This window comes from Erpetoichthys calabaricus, chromosome 3 (genome assembly GCF_900747795.2).
Source record: "Erpetoichthys calabaricus chromosome 3, fErpCal1.3, whole genome shotgun sequence".
Taxonomy (NCBI): Eukaryota; Metazoa; Chordata; class Cladistia; order Polypteriformes; family Polypteridae; genus Erpetoichthys; species Erpetoichthys calabaricus.
Genome location: NC_041396.2, coordinates 100,868,709 through 100,892,123, shown reverse-complemented (window position 1 = coordinate 100,892,123; position 23,415 = coordinate 100,868,709). Strand labels below are relative to the sequence as shown.

At 36.7% G+C, this 23,415-nt stretch overlaps 1 protein-coding gene across 2 annotated transcripts in view; it reads right to left on the bottom strand.

The window, feature by feature from the left end:
• The window catches only part of nkain2 (sodium/potassium transporting ATPase interacting 2), a 1,184,136-nt gene that overhangs the window by 589,468 nt on the left and 571,253 nt on the right, over positions 1-23,415 (bottom strand). For both annotated transcript variants that reach the window (XM_028797243.2, XM_051924104.1), the window contains exon 3: positions 9,414-9,494. In XM_028797243.2, the coding sequence (XP_028653076.1) occupies positions 9,414-9,494 (81 nt within the window). The remainder of the gene's footprint in view (positions 1-9,413; positions 9,495-23,415) is intronic.

Below are 23,415 nucleotides of genomic sequence, written 5' to 3'. Positions count from 1 at the left end.
GTTCAACAAACTACAGCAAGAGACATTATTCTGAAATGGAAAATTAGATTAAGAGTATCTATACCATCAAAATTACCTCAGGTATAAAATCATCCCAAAAGATATAGTGCTATGACCAAGGTATCTACGGGCCTCTGTAGAGTTGAATTAAAAATGGTGTTCATAACTCCTCTTTTTTAAAAAAAAATTACATAATGTAGGACTAATGTAAAGACTATTGTTCACTAAGAAAAATGTTCATGATTGTTTGATATTTTCCTACAAGCACCAGGATAATTCTGAAGACAATGTATGTCTGGTAAAAACAAAACTTAGTAATGTAGCTCTAAAGCATGGTGGTTGCAGAGGCATGTAATGGATTTTTGGGATTTGTTCAAATTTACTATTTCATTGGAAAACAATGCAAATACATTATTAGCAAAAAATCAGAAAGATGCTGGCCATGTGTCCAACAGCTGCAGTTTCAGAGCACTTGAATGCTATAAGACAATGACTCCAAAATGTAACACCAAAACTGATACTGTAAATATGAATGTTGTAAAAAAAGGCCACATCAGAATTCAGATCTGTACCCATATGAATGTGTCACAATTATTTTGTGATAGAAAACACTTGGATGCTGCTGAGCCAAAGCATTTCTTCATTGAAGAATGCTCCCTTAAGATGTAGGGTACAAGGCCGAAAACAAACTAAAATGGTATGCCAGTGGGTTTATGGAAACACTAAGTGTGCCAGTCTAGAGCTACTATACAGTATATACTTCTATTTATGACCTTGGGATTTCACAAGAAACACAAGTCACCTTACTCCATGCAAATGGTTACATTTTTCTTCTTTTTAGAAAACCTTTCTGCATTTTTCAAAATTAATTTGTTGGTAGCATTGCATATAAGCAGGGTCAAGGAGAAACCGTTAAAATCAAAGTTGTGAACATTTATGAAATTTGTCAGGTTTATGCTGGACTGATCCCACACAGAAACACATGAAGCACAAACAGTGCAGTCTTGCTGGAAAAGCCAAGATGTAATGCATGACTTACAAGTGCAAACCAAGGTTGTGGTGTAGGCCAGGACAAAAAGGAAGGACAGAAGTCAAGGTAAAAAGCTAAAAATGAAATATATTTTATTTATGTGAATAATCCAAGAGGCAAGTCAAAAAAGTGGAAGTGGACAAAATGCAAAAAGATAAGTACAACAATCAGACAAAGGTAAAAATAAAAAAAAAAACATAGTGCTTAACCTTACAAAACTCCTATATATATATATATATATATATATATATATATATATATATATATATATATACACACATCTATATTGTGAGGTTTCTGAACTGTTTTTGGACCCACTTCCCCCAATGGAACTGCTTCTTCGTTATATTATATATATATATATATATACAGTGGAACCTCGAGATACGATCACCTCTGTATACGAGAAATTCAAAATACGAGGAAAGTATGAGCGAAAAATTCAGATCTAAATACGAGCATTGGCGCACGTAACGAGCCACGTGCCAGGCTGTGGGTATAGCTCGCGGCTTAGCGAGGGGGCGTGGTAGCTGTAGCGAGCCGCAGGGCGATCTGCGGTGTCTGCGTTTCTCACCTAAGTGCACAGGTGGGAAACTGCCCACATCCATGATTTGTCCTGTGGCTGATGGGCTGGGCAGGGTTGCCACCCGTCCTTTAAAATACGGAATCGTCCAGTATTTGAGAATGAAATTGCGCGTCCCGTTTTGAATCAATACGTATGCGTCCCTTATTTTTTTGTATTAAAAGTGGTAACCCTAGCAGCTGCCATGTCTTCCCCGCATATATAGAGAAGCGCGAGCCGGTTAAGGGGGAGAAGAAGTAAAAGAAAAGAGAGGAGAGGAGAGAGAACGGAGGTTGCAGGAGGAGGCAGGAATCCGCAGCAGTAGGAAGTCGGTGCGAGAGAGCGAGCGAGTACAGGCTCGCGTGTAGCTGAAGAGGCGAGCCAAACAGCTGAAGCAGGACGGTGTAGAGAAGGTCAGCTGCATTAAGTGTCTCGCCTGTTGCAGAGCCCGCATGGGAGAAGCAGGTGAGACGCTAACAGAGAAGAAGCACCGGGGATTGTCATCTGTTTTTTGAAGACTGCTTCCTGTTGACGTTTTAACCTCGTGTTAAAGGATTGTTATTCTTATGTACTTTAAACCTCCACTTCACAACTGTTTTAAGGATTATTTATTTAAAGATTTATTGAATGCTCTACTGCACTTTGGACACCTGTTTTGATTCTTTTAATAATCAGTTATATTATTTACCAGTGTTATTTATTAAAGGTAGACTACAGTATATATAATTTATCAGTGTTATTTGTTAGGAAAAATGATTTTTATGTTAATATATTTGGGATGCGGAACGGATTAACTGGATTTCCATTATTTTCAATGGGGACGTTTGTTCTAGATACGAGAAATTCGCTATACAAGCTCAGTGCTGGAACGAATTAAACTCGTATCTAGAGGTTCCACTGTATATATATATATATATATATATATATATATATATATATATATATATATATATATATATATATATATATATATATATATAACACAAGGGTTTAACAGCCTTAAAGCAAAGGTTTTTACAAAGTCTAAACACAGAATTATAGAATAAATTAATGTCTCTCATTAAGTTCCTTTAAATTGCAGCATCTCTAACATCACATAACTTAAGCATTTGTAATCTTGTGTAATAACAAACATTGACAGTAGGAGCCAGGAGAAAAAATGCTAGCAATCAAAGATGCTAAGTGTGCAGTCCAAGTCCATTCTTCACAAAAATAATAGGTAAAAAGTAAAAACAAAATTTTTATAAAGGCTTAGTGAATTTACTTAGAATTTGGTAACACCATCAAAAGATATATCATCATTATCAGTTAATGAAATTAAAATTTTCTTATATATCATTCATGTAAATGTAAGTATAATTCAGATGTGCTGAGTATTATTAAAATTAATTCTATGAAAAGTAATTTTTGAAGTGTGTATATAGCACTAAATTTATAAACAAATGATTTTTTCCTTTATTATCATCATGAAAATGGTCATTGTTTTTCTGTTGTGAACCTAATTTAAATAACAAAAGCTGACTAGAAGTTGTGACAGATGGGGGCGCTCTCACTCCCTTGAACCCTCGGACCATACGTCAGACACCAGATAAAAGTCCAGAATGTTATTTATTATAATAATAAATGTGCACAAAGCACCACCACTCCACAAATCTCCAATAAACAATCAATCCTCCACTCTCCCAGACGCGTTGCCACCCTACCACCCAGCTCAGCTCAACCCTGGGATCTCCCACAGTCCTTTATATAAAGTGCCTCTGAACCCCTGTCCATGTGACTTCTTAGCACTTCCGGGTCAGATCAAAACTCTTCTCTTTCATCCCGGAAGTACATCATTCCCTCTGTCGCTGTGACTAAGACACACTTCCGGGTTATAGGGCACATAATAGTCCTTGGGCCTCCCTGCAGCGAATCCTGGCGGCCCCCATGGTGTCCAGCAGGGTTGTGCATTAAAAGTCCACTGTCCATAATTCCCTGCTGGCATTCGGGGCACCTCCATGCTGCAAGGTGGGCTCCATCTGGCGGCCTGGGGGTATTGGCTGGGATGAATGGCCGGCCATATCTCACAAAGTCTTTCATATAAAGGTCTTCACTAAAAAACTGTTTTAATAATGTTTGTTTAACTCTATGCTATTTCAAATGGAGAGATGGTAATTTGAAAGTGATGGATCAGAAAATGAGTTATATTCAAAATGCCCACAGTGAGCGAAACCAAAAATCAAACCAAACGTTTGGCAAGCCTACAATAAAAAAAACCTGGAATTTGGAGTCAAAAATATTGCCAAAAAGTCATAAACCTGAGAGTATAAACAAGAAAAAAATAGCAATACGTCTTCTATCAAAATATCCACAAACTCAGATGATAGCATGGCCACCAATGCCAACCTTCAAATCCTTCACGATAACAATGTCAGATGTTGTGACCTCCACTGCAAACCAGGAGCTTCAACTTGTCAATGGGATTTGCAAAATGGTGGCACCCATAACAAAACCAAAATCACATGAGAAACAAAGTGAAATAACCTTTCTTTACAAGAATGAACTAGTTATTTGGAATCTTCATATTCAAAAACACTAATAGACATATTCAAATCAGCTCTAAACTTAGGATAAGAAAAATTAAAAAAAAAACAGAATCACAACAGACACATGGTGTTAACTGCAGTATTTGCAACATTAACTTTCATTTCAATTGGGCAATTGTTGTGAAAATGTTTAATGAAAAATAAGTATAGTGTATCCTATAAGAGATTATGGTCTATAGCTCATATTATGAAAAAAACTTCCTTGCTTTTGTTTTCTCAGTTATATCTTGATCATGACTTTCTGATTTTATTTTTCATACAGTCCTAATAGCATTCAAGAGACTGTGTTAGTTGCTTAGTTTTATTGCATTAGAATCCTTATACTCATAGTCAATAGCATTATAAAAGCAAAACAGATAGAAGTTAAACTAATAATTCATCCATTTGTTAAGTTGGACACACCTAGTAGTTAAAAATTTGTTCTTTACACCACCATGTTGTTGGTTTAATACCCACTGTAATCTCTGATTTTTCTTTTTTTGTTGGCAAAATATTTTAAATACTGTAGTTTCAAGCATTTTGTATATACCCTTATAATGCTATTAGGGTATATATATATATATATATATATATATATATATATATATATATATATATATATATATATATATATATATAACCATTTTGCCAATGATATTTAAAACCATAAAACTGAAAGAAGGTGTCTTTTCTTTTTTGCTTCACTCTAAACATAAATGTACCTAGTGTACCTAAATTTAGATTAAGCAAATATCATCTGAAATTTAACTTAGGAATTGTTCCTGTCAAAAATATGATATTAAAAGCTGCTGTGATATGGTTTCACTTTCTGCTGTGCCCTTCACATATCTCCGTTCACTCTGCTCATTGCAGCGAATGACCCAATGTGCCAGGTTTGCCAGTGGATTTGACAAGAATATTTAAGATTGGCCAGACAAAAAATGTCTCATTTTAATGAAGTTATGTCTGCTGTCACAAAACAACAATTACAGAAGCCTGATGTGGATTAACTCTTTAGATTGAATGTTAAATACCATAGTTCACTGGTGCATATAAACTAGTGTACCAGGTTTGTAAGAAAATTTAATTAGTGTACCCATATTGAACTGGGCAAAATTCACATGCAATCATTTACATTTACATTCAAAATGTGGAATAGGAATAGCACCTCTTAATTTGTGCAAATAAGAAGCTGGCTGCAAACTAATACATAATTAAATTACCAATGTAATTAATTTCTGCAATGGGTTGGCACCCTGCCCAGGATTGGTTCCTGCCTTGTGCCCTGTGTTGGCTGGGATTGGCTCCAGCAGACCCCCGTGACCCAGTGTTCGGATTCAGCGGGTTAGAAAATGGATGGATGGATGGATGTAATTAATTTTACTACATTATAGCAGCATGTAGTACTACTGCTTTGCAGATGCAACAACCTGGGTTTGATTGTAAATGTATACTTATCTATACTTACCAGTATCCATTTTTGTAAAGTGTAACTGTTTCGTAGCATCAAAATATGAAACAGTACAACAGAAAATAATGTATAGGAGCATGCAATAGTATTTGGTGCTCATCTGAAGGTATCTAGTGTGCACACTATTTTTCCTGGTGCAACCTTTAAGTATCTGATGCACATGAGATTGCATGTGGTGTCCACCAGCTTGTTTCCTAGAAAGAAAAAATTACACAATGTCCTCTCAGGGGATCTGTATGTTTCACTCAACTTGAAAAAATAAATAATTCATTATATCAAATAGTATTTTCTAAATTCTTGTGACAATAATAAAACAAATAACTTCTGAAAAATTACACATGATAACTAGATTCAGGATTGCATGTGCATTTTACCAGCTCTGTTATGCCTACTGTACATGCAAATAAACTGACTGGCTGACTCCATGCAAACTCTACTGTATCACCAGGTGGTAGTGCATAGACAGGGGAGTGGAGTGATGTAAAGCTCTGCTCCCATGCCAGCCGCCTCCTCATCCGAGTCCTCATCCTCTCCTACCTGTTCCTTCATCCTTTTTCTCAAGCTTCTTTCAGTGAGACAGTTGTGGTATGGGATATATTAGGACAGATTCCACCCCACTTAGGGTTTTTTTCGGGACGCCTCTATAGAGAGTTAAAAACAGGCTGCCCCACAAAATTCGTGATGGTTAGTCACCCTAGTCATTACTAGTGTTGATCGGTGAAATTCATCAATGCAAAGCGAATATGTTGTTTCCGCTGATGACCATGTTCAACAAATATTTTCTTGGAAACATTGCCATACAGGTGACTTAGATAAACATTTCCTTTCCCAGTGCCCCATGATATTTTTCAAGGCTAGCGTCACATCATAGAGCTATAACTTTCAGAAAACTTACACACATATTCATTTTACTTGATATTTTGTGCCACCACCCCATTGCTTTGTACATAAGAAACATCACTACTCAAGCCAGATTTGCACCTTGTTGTATTTTTATTTGTGTGGTACATTAGCTGACAATAATAAGAATATTATGTTGTTCTGTTGTCCTACTGTACATTGTAGTTTCACTGTTGGATTAAGCATGTTATGCTCCTCATTGTGTAGCACATTATTTCCTTACAGGTAAAACAAGTATATAGTGGTGAAACCTCACATCATAGGTTCTTTGAATGTGCTTAAACACAAAAGTGCCTGTACGGAGTAGCACACACTGATCTTCTAGTGCTGGCGGCCTTGCAACAGGATCAAATAAAAGGGAAGGGGATGAGGGCTGAATGCATTTGAAATTAGTCATGAGGTACAGCACCTTTTCAAAACAACCCTTTATGGACCCATCTTCCTCTACCTCAAAACTAGCATGAGACACTGTGGAACAGTAAAAATATCAAGAGATTTATTACAATATATAAGGCATTTCTATCTTTTTGATGGAAGAAAAAACTGCAAAGCACCTTGAACCCAGAAAAAGTCCTTTCAATTTTATTATAATTTACTGTACTGATTTCCTTATCCCAATGCATTAGAAACAGTACCCATTAGGCACTATTCTTTTACTGTTGTATGTCATCATCAGTTATATAACACAGTCATAAAACAAATAAATATAAATATCACTACGCAAAACAAATTTACTATGGCACCCTCTCTGCTACATATTTTGGAGGCAACCCACACCTGCAGTCACATCTGCTTTCAGAAACCTTATTAGCAAGATACCACTTTCTCGAAGCATGTCTCTGATAGAAAAACATCTTTTTGATGGTTATAACAAGACTGAATGTGAAGTTAAAATTACCTTTGAGGAGGTACAGTTAATATGTATGATCTGCTCACAATAATCATTTTATTTTGTAAATTACTGTCCATTAGACTAATTCTAAACTACGGCACACAAAAAGCTGCCCCTGCTTGCTCCGGAAATCAATAAGGTATATACTTCATAACACCTGATTATGTGAAAACTGCAACCAATGTGGAATGCCTCTGTTGATTTCTAAGAATTAAGCACGTATTCTTATGATGCAATATACCAGTCTCTTTTAGGGTTCCTGTCAAAAGTCTTTCAGTTGTGCAGCTCACATAGAAGACAAATAGACTTTCAGGTTTTCGTTTCATTTTTAGTGACAGCAAAACAAGAAATGGAAACAGCACTTTGTTTTGTTTTTGAACTTGCTTTGTTCAGCTCTTTCTGATTAGATAGACGTGCCCACCTTCCTGTGGTAATTTAGCTCCTAAGCACCACAGAACTGATAAATGTAAAATAAAAAGAAAAGGAAGTGTAACAAAGACATGGCAACCAAAGATACACTCAAAGAGGTTACTGAAAAAATGCAAATATCAAGTCGATGGCATCATGCCCTCCAATCCAACCAGAAAAACTGACATTATCTGTGTCCTTCTGATAGTGTACTTGACTGTTAAAAATTAGCCATTCAGGTGCCCTTGTGGTATGTGCGAACTGAATGAGCATTATAATTACTGCAGTGATGTCACTACACATGTGACCATCATGTTGTCATATTGAAAAAAGCATGAAAATACATTGAAATGCCCAATCATCAACAAATATTAATAACCAGTTAGCTTTTCCAATTCATAATTTTTGTAAAGGTTGAAATACAGTAATGCCAAACCAGTTCAAACAAAAAACATATTACCTGGCATAATGTTCATGCTTCAAGTTTCAACTGTTGCTATACAGGACAGAAAATCATTCAGAGTACAACTGAAACTGGTTAATGGTGGTAATATATAAAATAAGACGCATTTTGTCTGATACTATGAAGTTATAAATAAAACTAAAGTTATTTAAGAGTCATATAGACTTAGTAACTCAGCTATATTTATCTGAGATTTTGAATACATCACACAAAGCAAAGTACTTTTTAGATCCTGTTTGAATAAAATGTCTTTAAAAAATGGTTCAAATATATTAATGAGAAATTTTGCATTACTTCATCTCTACAGCATCAGTAAGAAATAAGCTCCCTCCAGGCATCTAGTATCTTGTGGAATTTTCTGTAGGAATTAGCCCTTACTGGAAGGCTATATACTGTACAATGCTTAGTATTAAAGTAATTCATAGTGTATTACCTCCCCACAATTGGCAAAGTAACGATAGGTTACAATAAAACATTTCTTTTGTTAAAGACTGACTTGTGCACAAAAACTGATTTTCTTCATGATCAAATTTAAAAATGTGCTTTCATATATACAACATCAAATAAAAAAAATGGTTTAAAGAAAATCATAAAGGAAATCTATAACAAGAAATGTCAGCCAGGTAAACTAGATTTAACAAAAACCACAAAGAAACTTGTTTCTATGCCTACAATATATACACATTCTAACTACCCCATCTCTCATTATTCTATAAAACTCTTTACAAAAAACAAAAAAAAATGGTGCTTATTATATTTACAACTACGATACTAAGGAAGACAAAATACATAGCATATAATCTGATGGATATGAAAGACATTTATCTCAAATTCTATATCAGCAGATGCTCCTTAGCTTAGTACAGTAAAAAAAAATAATTGGGCTTCTTGTTACAGGCAAGCCAGTGGTTTTGAATACAGCAAATCACGCTTTCATCCATCTATCACTTTACCAACACAAACTGTATATATCTGAACTATTTTCAGCACTGCTGTCTTTTTCTATTGTGAACCAAAAATGTATAGTCCCATTTGTACATAGGCAGGAAAAAACAATTTATATTTCTTTGCATATAATGAGAACAGATCTTTATAACCTCAAAAACAATTGGTGGCAAATTACCTTTGAGATGTCTCCAACCTTCAGGTAGAAGCAGATAACAAACACATTCCATGCAACCCAGAGCACCAACCAGATGGCATACTGTTGAGGAAAAGGAAAATAGAATGATTTTCACTGTGTGAAGACTCAAAAAGCAGTTTAAACAGAGAATTTATTTTCTTTTGAGCCTTGCATACTGAATTCTATAAAACCATAATATATGCTATATTTGTATATTCACATTCATTTTTCCAAAACCCTTTATTACAATGGACAGAGAGACTGGGACCAGACCTGAGACTCTGCAGCGGTATAGGATTCATGGTAAGAATAAGTTTTGGGTTGCACACTCGTACGCATGACAATATTCACTCTGAACGAGCAACTTAGCATCAGCATTCAGCCTAACTTGCATACCTTTAGGATGTAGAAGGGAATGAAAAGATGTGCACAGTCTGCAGTGATAGTCCCCGGAACTGAAATTTAGCACTCTGCTAACACACTGTGCCACCATAATGCCTTATGCTGTAATTATTAGAATTGTAATGCATATTAAACTATGTCTTTTATGGACTTCATAGCTGTAAGCATGTAAACAATATGAACCCATAATATTTACTGAAATAAAAAAATGAACTTAGTTGCACATAAAACATACATTTAGGAAATGTATTTACTGTGTATTGACCTTGTTTTCACAATATGATGGTAAATGTCAGAAATTGTAAATGATGCCCTATTTTACCTGCCCAGGGTTTGTTTCCTGCCTTGTCCCCTGTGTTGGCTGGGATTGGCTCCAGCAGACCCCTGTGACCCTGTAGTTAGGATATAGCGGGTTGGATAATGGATGGATGGATGGATAATTTTCATTTAAAGAGAAGCAAATGGTGGTCCTTGCACTTGACCTAAGAAATTACTCACATGACCAAATAACAGATGTCAGGCTTGTGATGGCAGTCTAGATAAATTGGTTATCCTTGTTTCAGATCACAAAATGAAAGATGTTTCAGATGAGATAAAGGTATAAAAATTCTGACTTATCAATATGCATGTCATTTCAGTGGGCCTTTATTGCTTGTTAATTTACATTACGGTAGTGAAAAAGGTTCTGGTATTTAGAAATGGCTTCAGGATTTTTGCCCCAGTCATTTTCTTAGTTAATAGTCAGCAGCCATACCACTTGCACTTCTGAAAAGGTGATCCACCTGAAACTAAGCATCTTAGGGCCCAACCAGCAGTTGGATGAGAGACCATTTAGGAAAAAGATTGTGTTGCTGCTGGAATAGCTAGGCCAGCAGGGGGCACTTATGTGTGACTTATGATGTATGTGGGGATCCCAATGCCCCAGTGCAGTGATATGGATGCTGTGCTATAAATATGGCACTATCTTTTGGATGAGATGTAAAACTTAAGTGCTAATTCTATGTGGTCATTAAAGATCCCTGATCATCTTTTGAAAAGAGCAGACTTTATCCTGATGTCTTGGCTAAATTGTCCATCATGGCCTTGTCCATTCTGGGCTCCTAGTCATTCCTTATCTCTCATTGGCTATCTCTCTCACCCCTTCACCACCTAATAGCTGATTACTGGTGAGTTTACTTGCACAATAATGTCTGCTGTCACATCATCCAGATAGGTGCTACACATTGATGGTGGTTGAAGTGGTTCACTTCTGTCTGTGTAAAGTGTTTTTAGTAGCTATGTAAATGTAATTAATTATTATTATTATTATTTTTTGCTGTTAATAGAGATCAGTTTGACCAGGCTTTCATTATACCATCCCAGAAATTGGTATTTAACAAATTACTCAATAAAATAAAGAAGACTAAGATCCTTCAGTTTTTAACTCTCTTATTTTTTGTCATTGTCTACCTTTTAGTTACTTCTCAATGTTAGCTGACTTTTAAATAAAGAATAAATAAATAGATATAAATGTGTGATGACAATAAATAACTTTACAAATTTCTCAAAGAAATAAAATTAACATTCATAATAATTTTTGAGATTTCAAGCTAGGAATCATTGAACCTTGGAATAAAAGAAATACAGTTCAAACAATTTCTTTCAAATGAAGAACACAGTTCAAAAAGGAAAATGTACAGCCACTGCAGCAATCTAGGAAACATTTTTGCCTGCTCCAAACTTTAAAATATTTTGTTGTGAAACAAATGATTTAAATGACTACTCCATACAAAATGATCGTATTTTATCTGTTTCCTTTTGTTGTTTGTAGTGAAGTATAGTGTAGTGTAGAGAAAAAATGTTTAATATGGGCTTCAACATTATTAAAACATCCATTAAAAAAACTTAAGGCACTTTGTCACAAAATCCACATGTTGGTTATACAGTATTTGCTCATGAAAACCAAAATACCAGGACTTAGGAGATCTTGTGAGCTGTCCTAACTCGCTAGAAGCTGCCAGAAGATGGCGTTCAGTCAGAGATTGGCACACACATTCTGGGAAAGGCGGAATGTGTTGGAAACACTGGACCATGATGGACTTGTAAAAAGATATAGAGAGATTGAATAATATTAGTAACACATGTTCCATCTGCTTGAAGAAGCCATGTGCTGACAGTTAAACGAAAGAGTTAGTAACATTACATATTTTGCCCACAGAAAAAATGCAGCTATTCAATACCAATGATTTGGGTATGTCACCATCAACCATTTCTTGAATTTTGCACCAAACTTTGAACATCCATACAATGCCTGAGTTAATAGGCAGATTTATACATTTCCCCACCACTCTACGTTAAATAATGTTAAAGCAAGCTGCATTCATGCAAATTGTGGGTTTTCCTGCAGTTGTTGGTGTGACTGATAATGTACACATAAAGAACATTGCCCAAGTGTGGATCAGCGTGAATCGCAAGTGATATCACAATATCAACAAACAAGTGGCCATGGATGCAAACTGTGCTATAATAGCCAGCATTGCACACAGAAGATAGATGGGGAAGAAAGAGTGATTAACAGCAAAATGTAACACAAGTATGTTGAGTTGTGCATTCCACGATCCCCAGGAAAATTCACATTACATTTTACAAGCCTGGGAAGGTTTAAGAAAGCAGGCAGAGACATTGGATAAATACAACCTCAGCAGAATGTGACAGGGGGATTGCAGAGTTAGATGCACATGAGACTCTATAAGAAGATCAGAACACTGAAAAAGTGAATGTGACTTTAGAATAGCCATGGCTAGTTTCAGTAACTGTTATTTTATGAGGTATTTCTCAAGGTGCAATAGCAGAAAGGTGGCTGTTTTGGGAAGTATGGCTGTGAACTGGCTGTGAATCATTTATTATTAAATAAGCATGTGTGTTATCTGGATTAGCTCTTGTTTGGTGTCTGTGTTTGAGCCTTTACAACTCGTTGCTCATTATGTATTCTTGATAATTTTTGCAAAGCAGCCTGGTTCAACTAGTTGCATATACCTTTTATGTTAATGTAATCATGTCCCTTTGATTATTATTATTATTATTATTATTGGTGATTTGTCATGTGGTGGGTGTGGCAATGCGCTGTATCAGCGCATGCTCCCAACTCTCTCTCTATCTCTCTCTCTAATTTTATCATCTTTGCAGCAAAGCATTAGCATTAGTATCTGAAAACTACAAAGCATCATCCATGGAAACTATAAAATGCCATCACAAATGCAATTTTATGGCTTGGGGTGCTGTGAAATCCTACTCCTGGCTGGGATTAGGTGTAGGATTTAGTAGCAATTCATAATTGCTACTTATGTCCTGGTCTGGAGTAGCACACATTCTTATCCTGGTCATAACTTTTAGTGGCAGGATTAATTCTGAGATGCTTGAAAAATACGGGCACAGATCTCATCCTACACTCTGCATGAAGTGGCCATAGGGAGGCTTACTACTGTAATTTAACCTTACATCACAAAGATGTGTAGTACGGTAAAACTGACCTTATATAAGTGAGTGAGAATGTAAGTGAATGTGCCTGTGATGGACTGACAACCTGACTAGAGTTGGTTGGTTCCTGTCTTTCATCATGCTAAGATAGGAATAAGCAACTGTAAGCTGATTTACAAAAACAGATCAATGAATGAATTAGTTAAAAAGAAAAATCAACGTAACATAAGGCAACATCGTTCTCCCGATCCACATCTGTCTTAGTTGTGGCAGTGGTTTACTTGTATTGCAGTTAAGTTTACCTTTATGGTTTGCCTTTTCCTGTTGTCTACTGTACATTATTATAAAGTGGGCAAAAAATATGTAAGCCATCCGTATAAATACACTCCCACATCTTTCTTTTTATAACAGTCTATTTTCTTTGCAGCTAAAACACCTGAAGAAAGTGAAAGCACATGCACATACAAATAATATACCATATATACATATATATATATATATATACAGTATATATATATATATATATATATATATATATATATATATATATATATATATATATATATATATATATATATACTAGCCATATGTATTGATGGGTGAACACTTCCTGAACAACACAGTTGTCCAAACAGAAGTAAAAACAAAATCGAGCCCAGTGCATTTGTTAACTGCCTTCTCTGCCTAGTAGCGCAGTGGTAGTGTTGCTGCTTTGCAGTACGGAGACTGTGGAAGATTTTTGGGTTCGCTTCCCGGTTCCTCCCTGTGTGGATAGCGCTTTGAATACTAAAAACACTGGTATATCAATGTAATGTAGTGTTATTATTATTATGTGTCCAGCGCTCTCTCTCACGCACGCGCGCCTGTATGTGTGTGTGTGTGTGTGTGTGTCGCTCGCTCTCTCTCGCTTGCTCACTGCACGTGTTCCTGCAGGCATACCAGTAAGTGAATGAAAAGATGGAACTCTGGAGAGAGCAACATACAACTGTTCATGACTGTCTTCGTGTTAAAGTAAAAGGCAAATTGTCCGCGGCAAACATACTGTTTTACACGCTGCATACCAACACATTGCTTTTTTAATATTTTTTAAGCAGAGGGAAAAAAACATTTGCAAAATCCGTAACGCTGCTTTCAGTAAGTACAATGCACACACGTTTAATTTGTCGGCCACTTTTTGCCAGCCGTCTTTTATGGTTTGGGCTGCTTTTGCAGTGTTACCCTTGTGCATATTAAATCTTGAAATCCTTCGAGTAACTAATTAACTAACTAACAACACACACAGCTTGTGTGAAAAAATGCGTCCGTTCTTTCATCATTTTGTTGCAGCCTATCAAAGACTTGCTGATCATGTTTTCTAGACTCAATATACATTGGCTTTTCACTCAGCGCGGGGGCGCGCATTCATCTTGGATTATTACATCCAGCTAATCTGCTATACTGCTGCATTTGAAAACCCGATTTATTCCGGATGAGTTTCACCGGCATTAATAATTAGGAATCTGTTTGGAACAAAACCCTGCAGCCACAGGGGTTCACCAGGGCCGAGATTGGGAAACATTGCTGAACACAGACGAAACTGACTCAGGTGAGGAGTTGGGGCGGGCAAAGTAGTTGCAGCTATTGATTATTCAGTGTTGTTTGCCTGGGTGTCTGATCTGCTCGACGGGATCAGAAATAAAAGGAAAACTATGTGAAGGCAATGTCACAGGTGTTCATGTGGTATAGCGGGTCCACAGCTCCCCTTCAAAAGGCCATTTTTAAATAAATAATCACCACGCTCACAGCGTAGCGAGGGGCGTGGAAGTGTTGCTGAAAGTTAGCCATGTTGCGAAGTTTGACAGCAACAGTTTCGTCAATGACATTTTTCCAGAAAAACCCGACTGATAGAAACAAACAGTTACCTGATGAAGGAATTTCTATAACATTGAAAGAAGTGTTGTTTCCATGAAATACATTTGAAGTGGTAGCCATGGAGGGTAAAAGAACAGTCAACGTGGCTCACAGCTGGATTTGGACAGCAGCACAGACCAAAGCGAGTATGTGTTTGATGAGCTGTTCAAGTTGGCGGGCAGTGCTCTGAGGTGCGTTCCCGATCACGTGGGAGGAGGGGTAGAGTTTCTGGGCGGGGCTTCGTTGTTCCTTTCCCATGGTTTTCAATGGTGGACGCGGTCGGGTGTCGTAACCGAAAAGAATAATGAAAAGTCAATGTGGCTCAGAGGTGCATGTGGACTCCTAACACAGACGAAAGGGACTAACTGGGTGGTCGGTGAGTTTTTGCGTCCGGGCACATGAGCAAGTAGTGTGAATGCCTAGAAAGCGAGAGTAAACGCGGGCCGGGGAAAAAGGAGTGTTGGTGGGCGGGGAAACGTCTTCCGTGTTCCTGCAGGACCATCTAAGAAGATGCATGTTTGTCGCGGATGCGGTGGACGCCGGTCGGGGAATAAGGAGTTTTGGTGGGCGGGGAAACGTTTTCCATGTTTCTGCAGGACCATCTAAGAAGACGCATGTTTGTTGCGGATGCGAATTGCTGTATGTAGCGTGTAAAACAGTTTGCTATGGTGCACGCGGTTGTGCGTCGTAACCAAAAAGTCAACGTGGCTCAGAGGTGCATGTGTACTGTAGCACAGACGAACATAAATGACGGCGTTTTTTCCGAGTCGTCGCGTCCGAGTTGGTGGGCGTGGCTCTGCGAGTTGTCGTCGTATCCAATGGTCTTAGAGTTGGTGGGCGTGGCTCCTATATATATGTTGTCATACACGTGTTCATGGGAGGCAGCTAAAAGAACCAAAAAAAGGTAATTCCATGCCAGGCCAGAGGATGGAGGGGTTCAGTAAACTCTCTTTTATCTCTGCAGACCAGACACGGGAAATTCTGCCTGATTCCGATGACATCACTTCCGGTTCCGGCCCAGAGGACATCACTTCCAGTTCCAGCCCCAAGAATGTCACTTCCAGTTCTGGACTCCGATGATGTCACTTCCGCCGACCTGATTTAAAAGCAAGACAACCTCCACTTGTATTCAGTTTTGTTTTGGACTTAACCTGTGCACTTCTATGTTGCCAGATCACATTTCTTGCAGCGTTATCCAAGTATATGGATATATATAGTGTATACTGTATATATATATATATATATATATATATATATAATCTCAAAAATATAGTATATACTTTAACTACTTGTGTGAACTGTTTAATTTTACTTTGATGCTAGATATACTAAGACTTACTACTTTCTCATGGGTCCTGAATGCCTGTATAATAAACAGAATAAAGAATAACTGCTTAAGCCAGCTAAGTGCATAGAAGCACAAAATAACCTTGATTGTGTGCCTTTCATTTCCATCATAAGGCTGTAAACAACCTCCCCAGGCTACAGTTATAACTAATTTAAGAGCTTCACCAGAATTAGGACCACCTTGAACAGTTAGATCCTGACTCCATGCTTTTTTGATTAATGTTGTGATTTTAAGCCATTTGCTATTCTTCACTGCAAGGAATAATTTTCCCAGTATTGGCATGTGCTGTTTTTGTTTTCCTCTGTGTTAAATTTTAATTATTGCATTGCCATTTTGAGCTCTGGTTTTTGTGGTGGCAAACGATGCTCAAAGGTACAGTTTGATGTTATCCATATAGCACTATAAAAGGTGGTTGTCGAAGTAAAGAGTTTTGTCAACGTTTTCACTCATATAAAACCACATAAAGAAAATTTCTCTTCTAAGGTAGTAAGGGGTAATTCAAAACATGTTAGTTAAGAACATTTTGTAGTATTTACTCAAATCCATTTTTGGTTAGCATTTTCATTTTGACAATAGGTTTATTAGGTATTCTGGAATTCTGAATATCCCTTTTATTTATTTTCTTCTCCTGGCCATTTATTTTTGTTTAAAATGTTTCTATCCATTGCACAAACCTTAACAATCAATGTGCTTTTTGATGGATTTCACATACCCAGGCATTGCCACTCTGTGAAAACTGATGAGACATCTAGAAATACTCCATGAAATTTTTTTTATGTTACTTGCCCCATTATTGAAGTAATGATGGGGTTAGGAATTTTTATCTCATGATAAACAAAGTAGATAAATGTGGGTATTCTTGAAATATGTATTCTTCAGTTGGTAAAATGCCAGTATGGGAGGAACCTAACATCAGAGAACATTTTTCATGGTAGTTCCAAATGATTAACTGTAGACAAAATTATAATTCATATATATTCTCATCCTTAAACTGAAATTAATTCCAGGCTACACCCTGGGAAGCTAAAATATAAAAAAATGCACAGAAGTCAATGTGACGTAGAATGATCAAAGTAGTCACTGTTAAATATAACATTACTTATGACGGAAGGAAAAGAATCAGTTCTCACCACAGCTTTAGCAGATTTAGCCTTGGAACCAAAGGGAAGCACTATGGCATTTGAGCCAACCATGGAAAAATATTTTATTGGACTAGAACTGTTTCTAACCATTATGACGATGACAACAGAGGCCTTCATAAATTCATATTTACAATTTTATCTATTATTAGATTATTATATAGTATTAGGCATCCTTGAATGGTTTGATTGCCCATAGAGATTTCTATTGGAACTCAACACAGGCCTTCATAAGTTCATATTTACAATTTCATAAACTGTGATATCTATCTTTTATTAGATGGTATTAGGCATTCTTGAACTGTTTGTTTGTCCAGAGACATCTCCATTCAAACACCGCATTTCTGATAATATTGGCAATGACAAAGACAATGAGAAACACAATGAGTATATTGCCAGAAACTAATGCCATTCCACAGTTAACCTTGCAATGTTTTATGAGCATAATCAGGAAATGACAAGTCATATGTCCTATGGTTTTCTTTTCCAAAGCAAGGAACAACCTACCATCAAAATTTTGTGAGTGAGGAATCCACACAGGGCGGCACGGTGGCGCAGTGGGTAGCGCTGCTGCCTGGCAGTTGGGAGATCTGGGGACCTGGGTTCGATTCCCGGGTCCTCCCTGCGTGGAGTTTGCATGTTCTCCCCGTGTCTGCGTGGGTTTCTTCCGGGTGCTCCGGTTTCCTCCCACAGTCCAAAGACATGCAGGTTAGGTGGATTGGCGATTCTAAATTGGCCCTAGTGTGTGCTTGGTGTGTGGGTGTGTTTGTGTGTGCCCTGCGGTGGGTTGGCACCCTGCCCAGGATTGTTTCCTGCCTTGTGCCCTATGTTGGCTGGGATTGGCTCCAGCAGACCCCCGTGACCCTGTGTTCGGATTCAGCGGGTTGGAAAATGGAGGGATGGATGGAATCCACACATGTTAGATATAAGCTCCCTTTGAACTGCTGAGCATCTTATTTAGATTTCTAAAAGCAGCAGTTTCATTTCAAAGGTGTATGACAAGAGCGTGGAGGAAACCAAAGTTGAATGTTGTCTCTAGGTGATTTTGTTTAGTTCTAAAAGTTATTTAACAAACATATTAGCCTTTTGAGACAAGTGCTTTTACCAGATGTGAAAATCAGATTGCATATCTTCCAAAGCAGTGCAAGCTTTGAAAATGAAAATATAAAACAGGCTTGCAAATGTCTGAAACAGAATTTTGGTTGATCCAGAAGATTACTGGCATTGAAGAAGAAGAAGAATCTTCACAAATGTGGAGTGATCTAAAAGCTTATTCAAATATGCAGCTAGTATAAATCATCCATCCAAGTCTTCTACTGCATAACCTTTGAGCTTTTTAAAAGGCCAGTGAAAAGAATTGAAGTCATTCAAAATCTCACAAAACAAGAATGGTTCAGAACAAGATAAAAAGCAAGAAAAACAGACAGCTTTAGTCTGGAAATCCCATAACGTGGGTTGCACAGCACTAAAGGTTTGTCTTTCGCTGAATATGATGACTAATGCACCCACACAAGTTTAAGTTTTGTCCTGCATTCATATTATAGATAAAGATGTGGGAGCTTCAAAATGCATGACATTGAGTAACAGTAAATAAAAACTCCAGTGTCAGTTCTAGACAAAAATTTTACATTTTCACACTCAGATATGCAGTCCCCAACAAATCTATATTCACAGATGACATACACATTAATTGACTGACCTACATAATCATTACAGCACAGCCTAGTATACCAGTATATGGAAAGATTACTTTTCTGACATAAAGGTCCTACATAGTTGAACAAAAACACTGATGCACTGTCAACATATTTCTTAATGCTTAAGAACAAATGTGTGAAAATACCAAAACAGTCTGAAAATACAAAAACAGTATCACTGAAGTTGTGTTTGTAGTTTTGACAAAAAATGTAGGGGGCAGTGACACTCTGTGGGTGGCTGGCCTTAACCATCAATCCAGGGTGAGGATAATGTGTCTTTGATTATGCCCGAATATAGCAGCTCAGCAGAAGATGAAGATACTTCCATCAAGGATTTTGTCTAACGGACAGTTAAAGGCTGTTATGAAAGTGAGGCAAGAATGATCCCCACATCATGTATGATTTCGATCTGAGAGCAGTTCAAACTAGTCTTTGTGGACTGCTTATATCAATAAAAAAGTATACATAATGCACATCCTTTTCCTAGTTGGTCAGTTTATATTCTTTGTATAGATGTGCCTGGTAAAACAATAAACCAGCAGGAAGACACTGCTAGAAATTAAATTCCAATACTTTTATTCATTGCTTAGTAATGAAGGTTATTCTGCAATGTTTTACCATGACCAAGAAGGTCAATTTGAGAACAGCGTATTCAAATCCTATAACAACTATTGGGAATTGCTCACTGGTGGACAACTCCTTACCAGCCGCAAGGCAATCCAGTGGAAAGGGTGAATCAGAAACCTCCATCAGATGGTGCAGATTCTGCAAGAGGAGAAGAAAAATGAATGGAAGGACGAGTTGCCTTAAACTGTACATGAATATAAGTGTAGTATGCAATAAGCAACTGGATACTCTCCATTTTGTCTTGTATGGTAGTGCTTCACATTAGTAAACCTGAAGGCTGAGACTTTCTGCAGAAATGGCCAGCTGAGATGTTAGATATTTACTAAACTGATGAAGAGAATAATCCAAAACTCTCAACTAGGGAAAAAGCCAGCTGTCACGATTCTGAGGGATTGTACTTTTCAAACAAGCAAGAGATCTGTCTGAGAAGGCAGGTTGAGATAAACTCATTACCACTGGTAATGATGAAAAAGGTTCTGCACTGTTGCCATTTAAAAACTTACCTTTTGAAGATAAAAGTCCAACTGAAGTAGGCAAAAGTGAACAAAGACTAAATACCAATGACCAGCAAACACAGATGTCAAGCCAGAGACAGATAGCTCTCATGGGAAAGAATACACTGACCAGTACACATTACACACTCAACAATTCTTGGCCACAGGCTCTAGGCAGGCTACAACAAAACCATTGAAGCAGTCAACACTTTTCAGTAAATGTTTTCTCTTAATAGTTAGAAAGATGTCAGTGATATAAGTCAGAAAACAGGTCTGATCAATCAGCAATCCACAAAACAGGGACTGAAGACGGAAACTAAACCATAGCAGTATATGTGAGGGTTACAAAACATTAAATAGGTGAAAGTTGTCTTCAGAAAATCAACAAGCTAAGAGAAATATTTACCTAACACCAGTCTTGATTGACCATCACTTTTAATTTTGGAGAACATAATCTTATAATAAATCACATATATAGAATAAAGATATGGTATTGTTTTTAATTATAGTTTATTTTACTATAATGAGTTTCATATAATTTAATATTAATAATGAAAGTAATTTTTCTGCTTGTCAACTGGAATCTTTCTTCAAACTGCTGCAGTTCGTCAAAACTCCTTGTTTTGTATTTCCCTTAAAAATCCAAATAGTTTTGTTGCATACAGCACATCATCTAATGGTCTTGACACATACAGTATGTTTGTATATGAAAATATTTTACTTACCCCAGTTACATATCTGGGTCTAAACTGAACTGTTCCAAAGATACTAAGTATCAGTGTGATGAAGTGAAAAAATGTGTTAGTATTGGTGCCCATTGGCAGCCTAAAAAATGAAATATTTGCAACTTCAGTATGCACATCTGAAGGAAAATGTACTGCTCATTATCAAATCTTGTAAGTATGATGCCATTGTTATCTCTGATTATGTTCCTCTTATTTTGGAACTCAAATCATTATGCCCCACACTCTCTGGGGCCGTAACCTCCTGATGTTAGCAGAAGTACACTTTACAGAATTAATTTCCAAATAAATCGATTATTGTGCCATCCTCACAGCTTCCTCAGGAACGCTGTGGGAAACTTTGAAGGCATTATTTCATATCTCTTTCACAAAAATAAATTGGAGACCAAGAAGGCATCAGAGTTAATGACTGAGATTTCCATAATAGATCAAGAATATGCCAGGCCTCCAAATTAGGGACTTTACAGGAAAAGACAGGCTTTACAATCAGAATTTAATCTCTTGACAACAAAAGAAACTGAACAACTCATCCTTAAATCACGACATCATTCTTATGGACATTGAAAGAAGGCAAATAAAATTTTAATCCAACAAATCCATAATCAGAAAGTTTACAACGCAATAAAAGAAATTACCAGTGCAACTGGTGATACAATCATAGATCATTAAAATATAACTAACACATTGAATGAGTAGCAAGTCTTTACATTCCTCAGTTTAAAGGACTCAAGACACAATGTAAGGTGTTTTGTGCTACAATATAAATAGCACAACTTGCTACTCTTAGTGTATGAGAACTTGACAAACCTCCGATACTCTCAGATACTATTGGATGCTATAAATTCACTCCAAAGTGGGAAAGTGGCAGGTCATGATGGCTACCCAATGAGATTGTATAAAGTATAGCAGCTGGAGAAAATTACATTTCATCTCAAATATTTCAACAAGCATTAATTAACATTTTCCAAAGAAAAATAAGGACTTATTACAATATGCATCATACAGACCAATTTTTATTCTCCAAAGTTTTAGCTAGAAACGTTGAGAAAATGCTTCCTTCTGTAATATCACAAGACCAAATCAGATTTTTAAAGGGAGACAATTAGCGTCAAACCATCATCATCTGCTTAATGTAATATACTCTACAGCAAAATCTAACTTACCAAAAATCTTATTATCTTTTCACACAGAAATAGAGTCTAGGGACTATTTGTTCACACCATTGAACAAATTTTGGTTTGACCAAAATATATTTGCATGAATAAAATTACTTTATACCAGTCTCGAAGCCTCATCTGTATTAACAACATGATCTCAAATTTCTTCAAATGAGAATGTGATACTTCACAATGGTGCCCTCTATCGCCTTTGCTTTTCGCAATAACCAATGAGCCATTGTCTATTCAATTTCTAAATACATCAGAGATAAAGAAGATTATCAAAGAAGGACTCAAACAAAAAACTATCACTAGCAAACAAATTATATGGTAGTAAATATATTAGACCCACAAATAGCTTTACCATTAGTCCTTAATGCATTAGCAGAATTTCAAAAGATATCTGGACTCAAAATTGATTTGAATAAAAGTGTGCTTTTTTCCAGTGATCTCTCCAGTACATCATATAAGACTGGACATCGATCCATTCATTGCATCAAAGCAATTTAAATATCTAGAAGTAAACATAACAAGTAAATATAGATATCTTTCTCAACATGAAAAATGCCCTGATTTGCGCTTCAGTAAATACTAACTTTAGTCAACAGACAAATAATCCAATTGTCCATCAATCACTCAGAATATGAAACCAATGCAGGGTGCACTTCAAGGTAGAGAAGCTTTTACCTGTTGCTCCTCTACAGGATGATTACTTTTTCAACCTTCTCAAATCTACTAAGTATTTATCTATGGAAAATAATGTGTATTAATATACTGTATATATAGATACGTTATTTGCATCTTAGAAACAATTATGCTTCAAATGTATCTTACCAACAACCAAGTTTTTTCCACTATTTTCAAATTACAAATTGTGTTAATAGAAACATAACCTGGATGTTCCACATCTTCCACCTATTTCTGATTACTGATTAGTCTTGAAAACTCAGACAGCATCTCAGCAATATATAAAAACATCTCAAAGAATCTTTCCTTCAATGATCCAAGGGTACATAGGGAAAAAACCTTTCAATTAACATCTCAGGAAA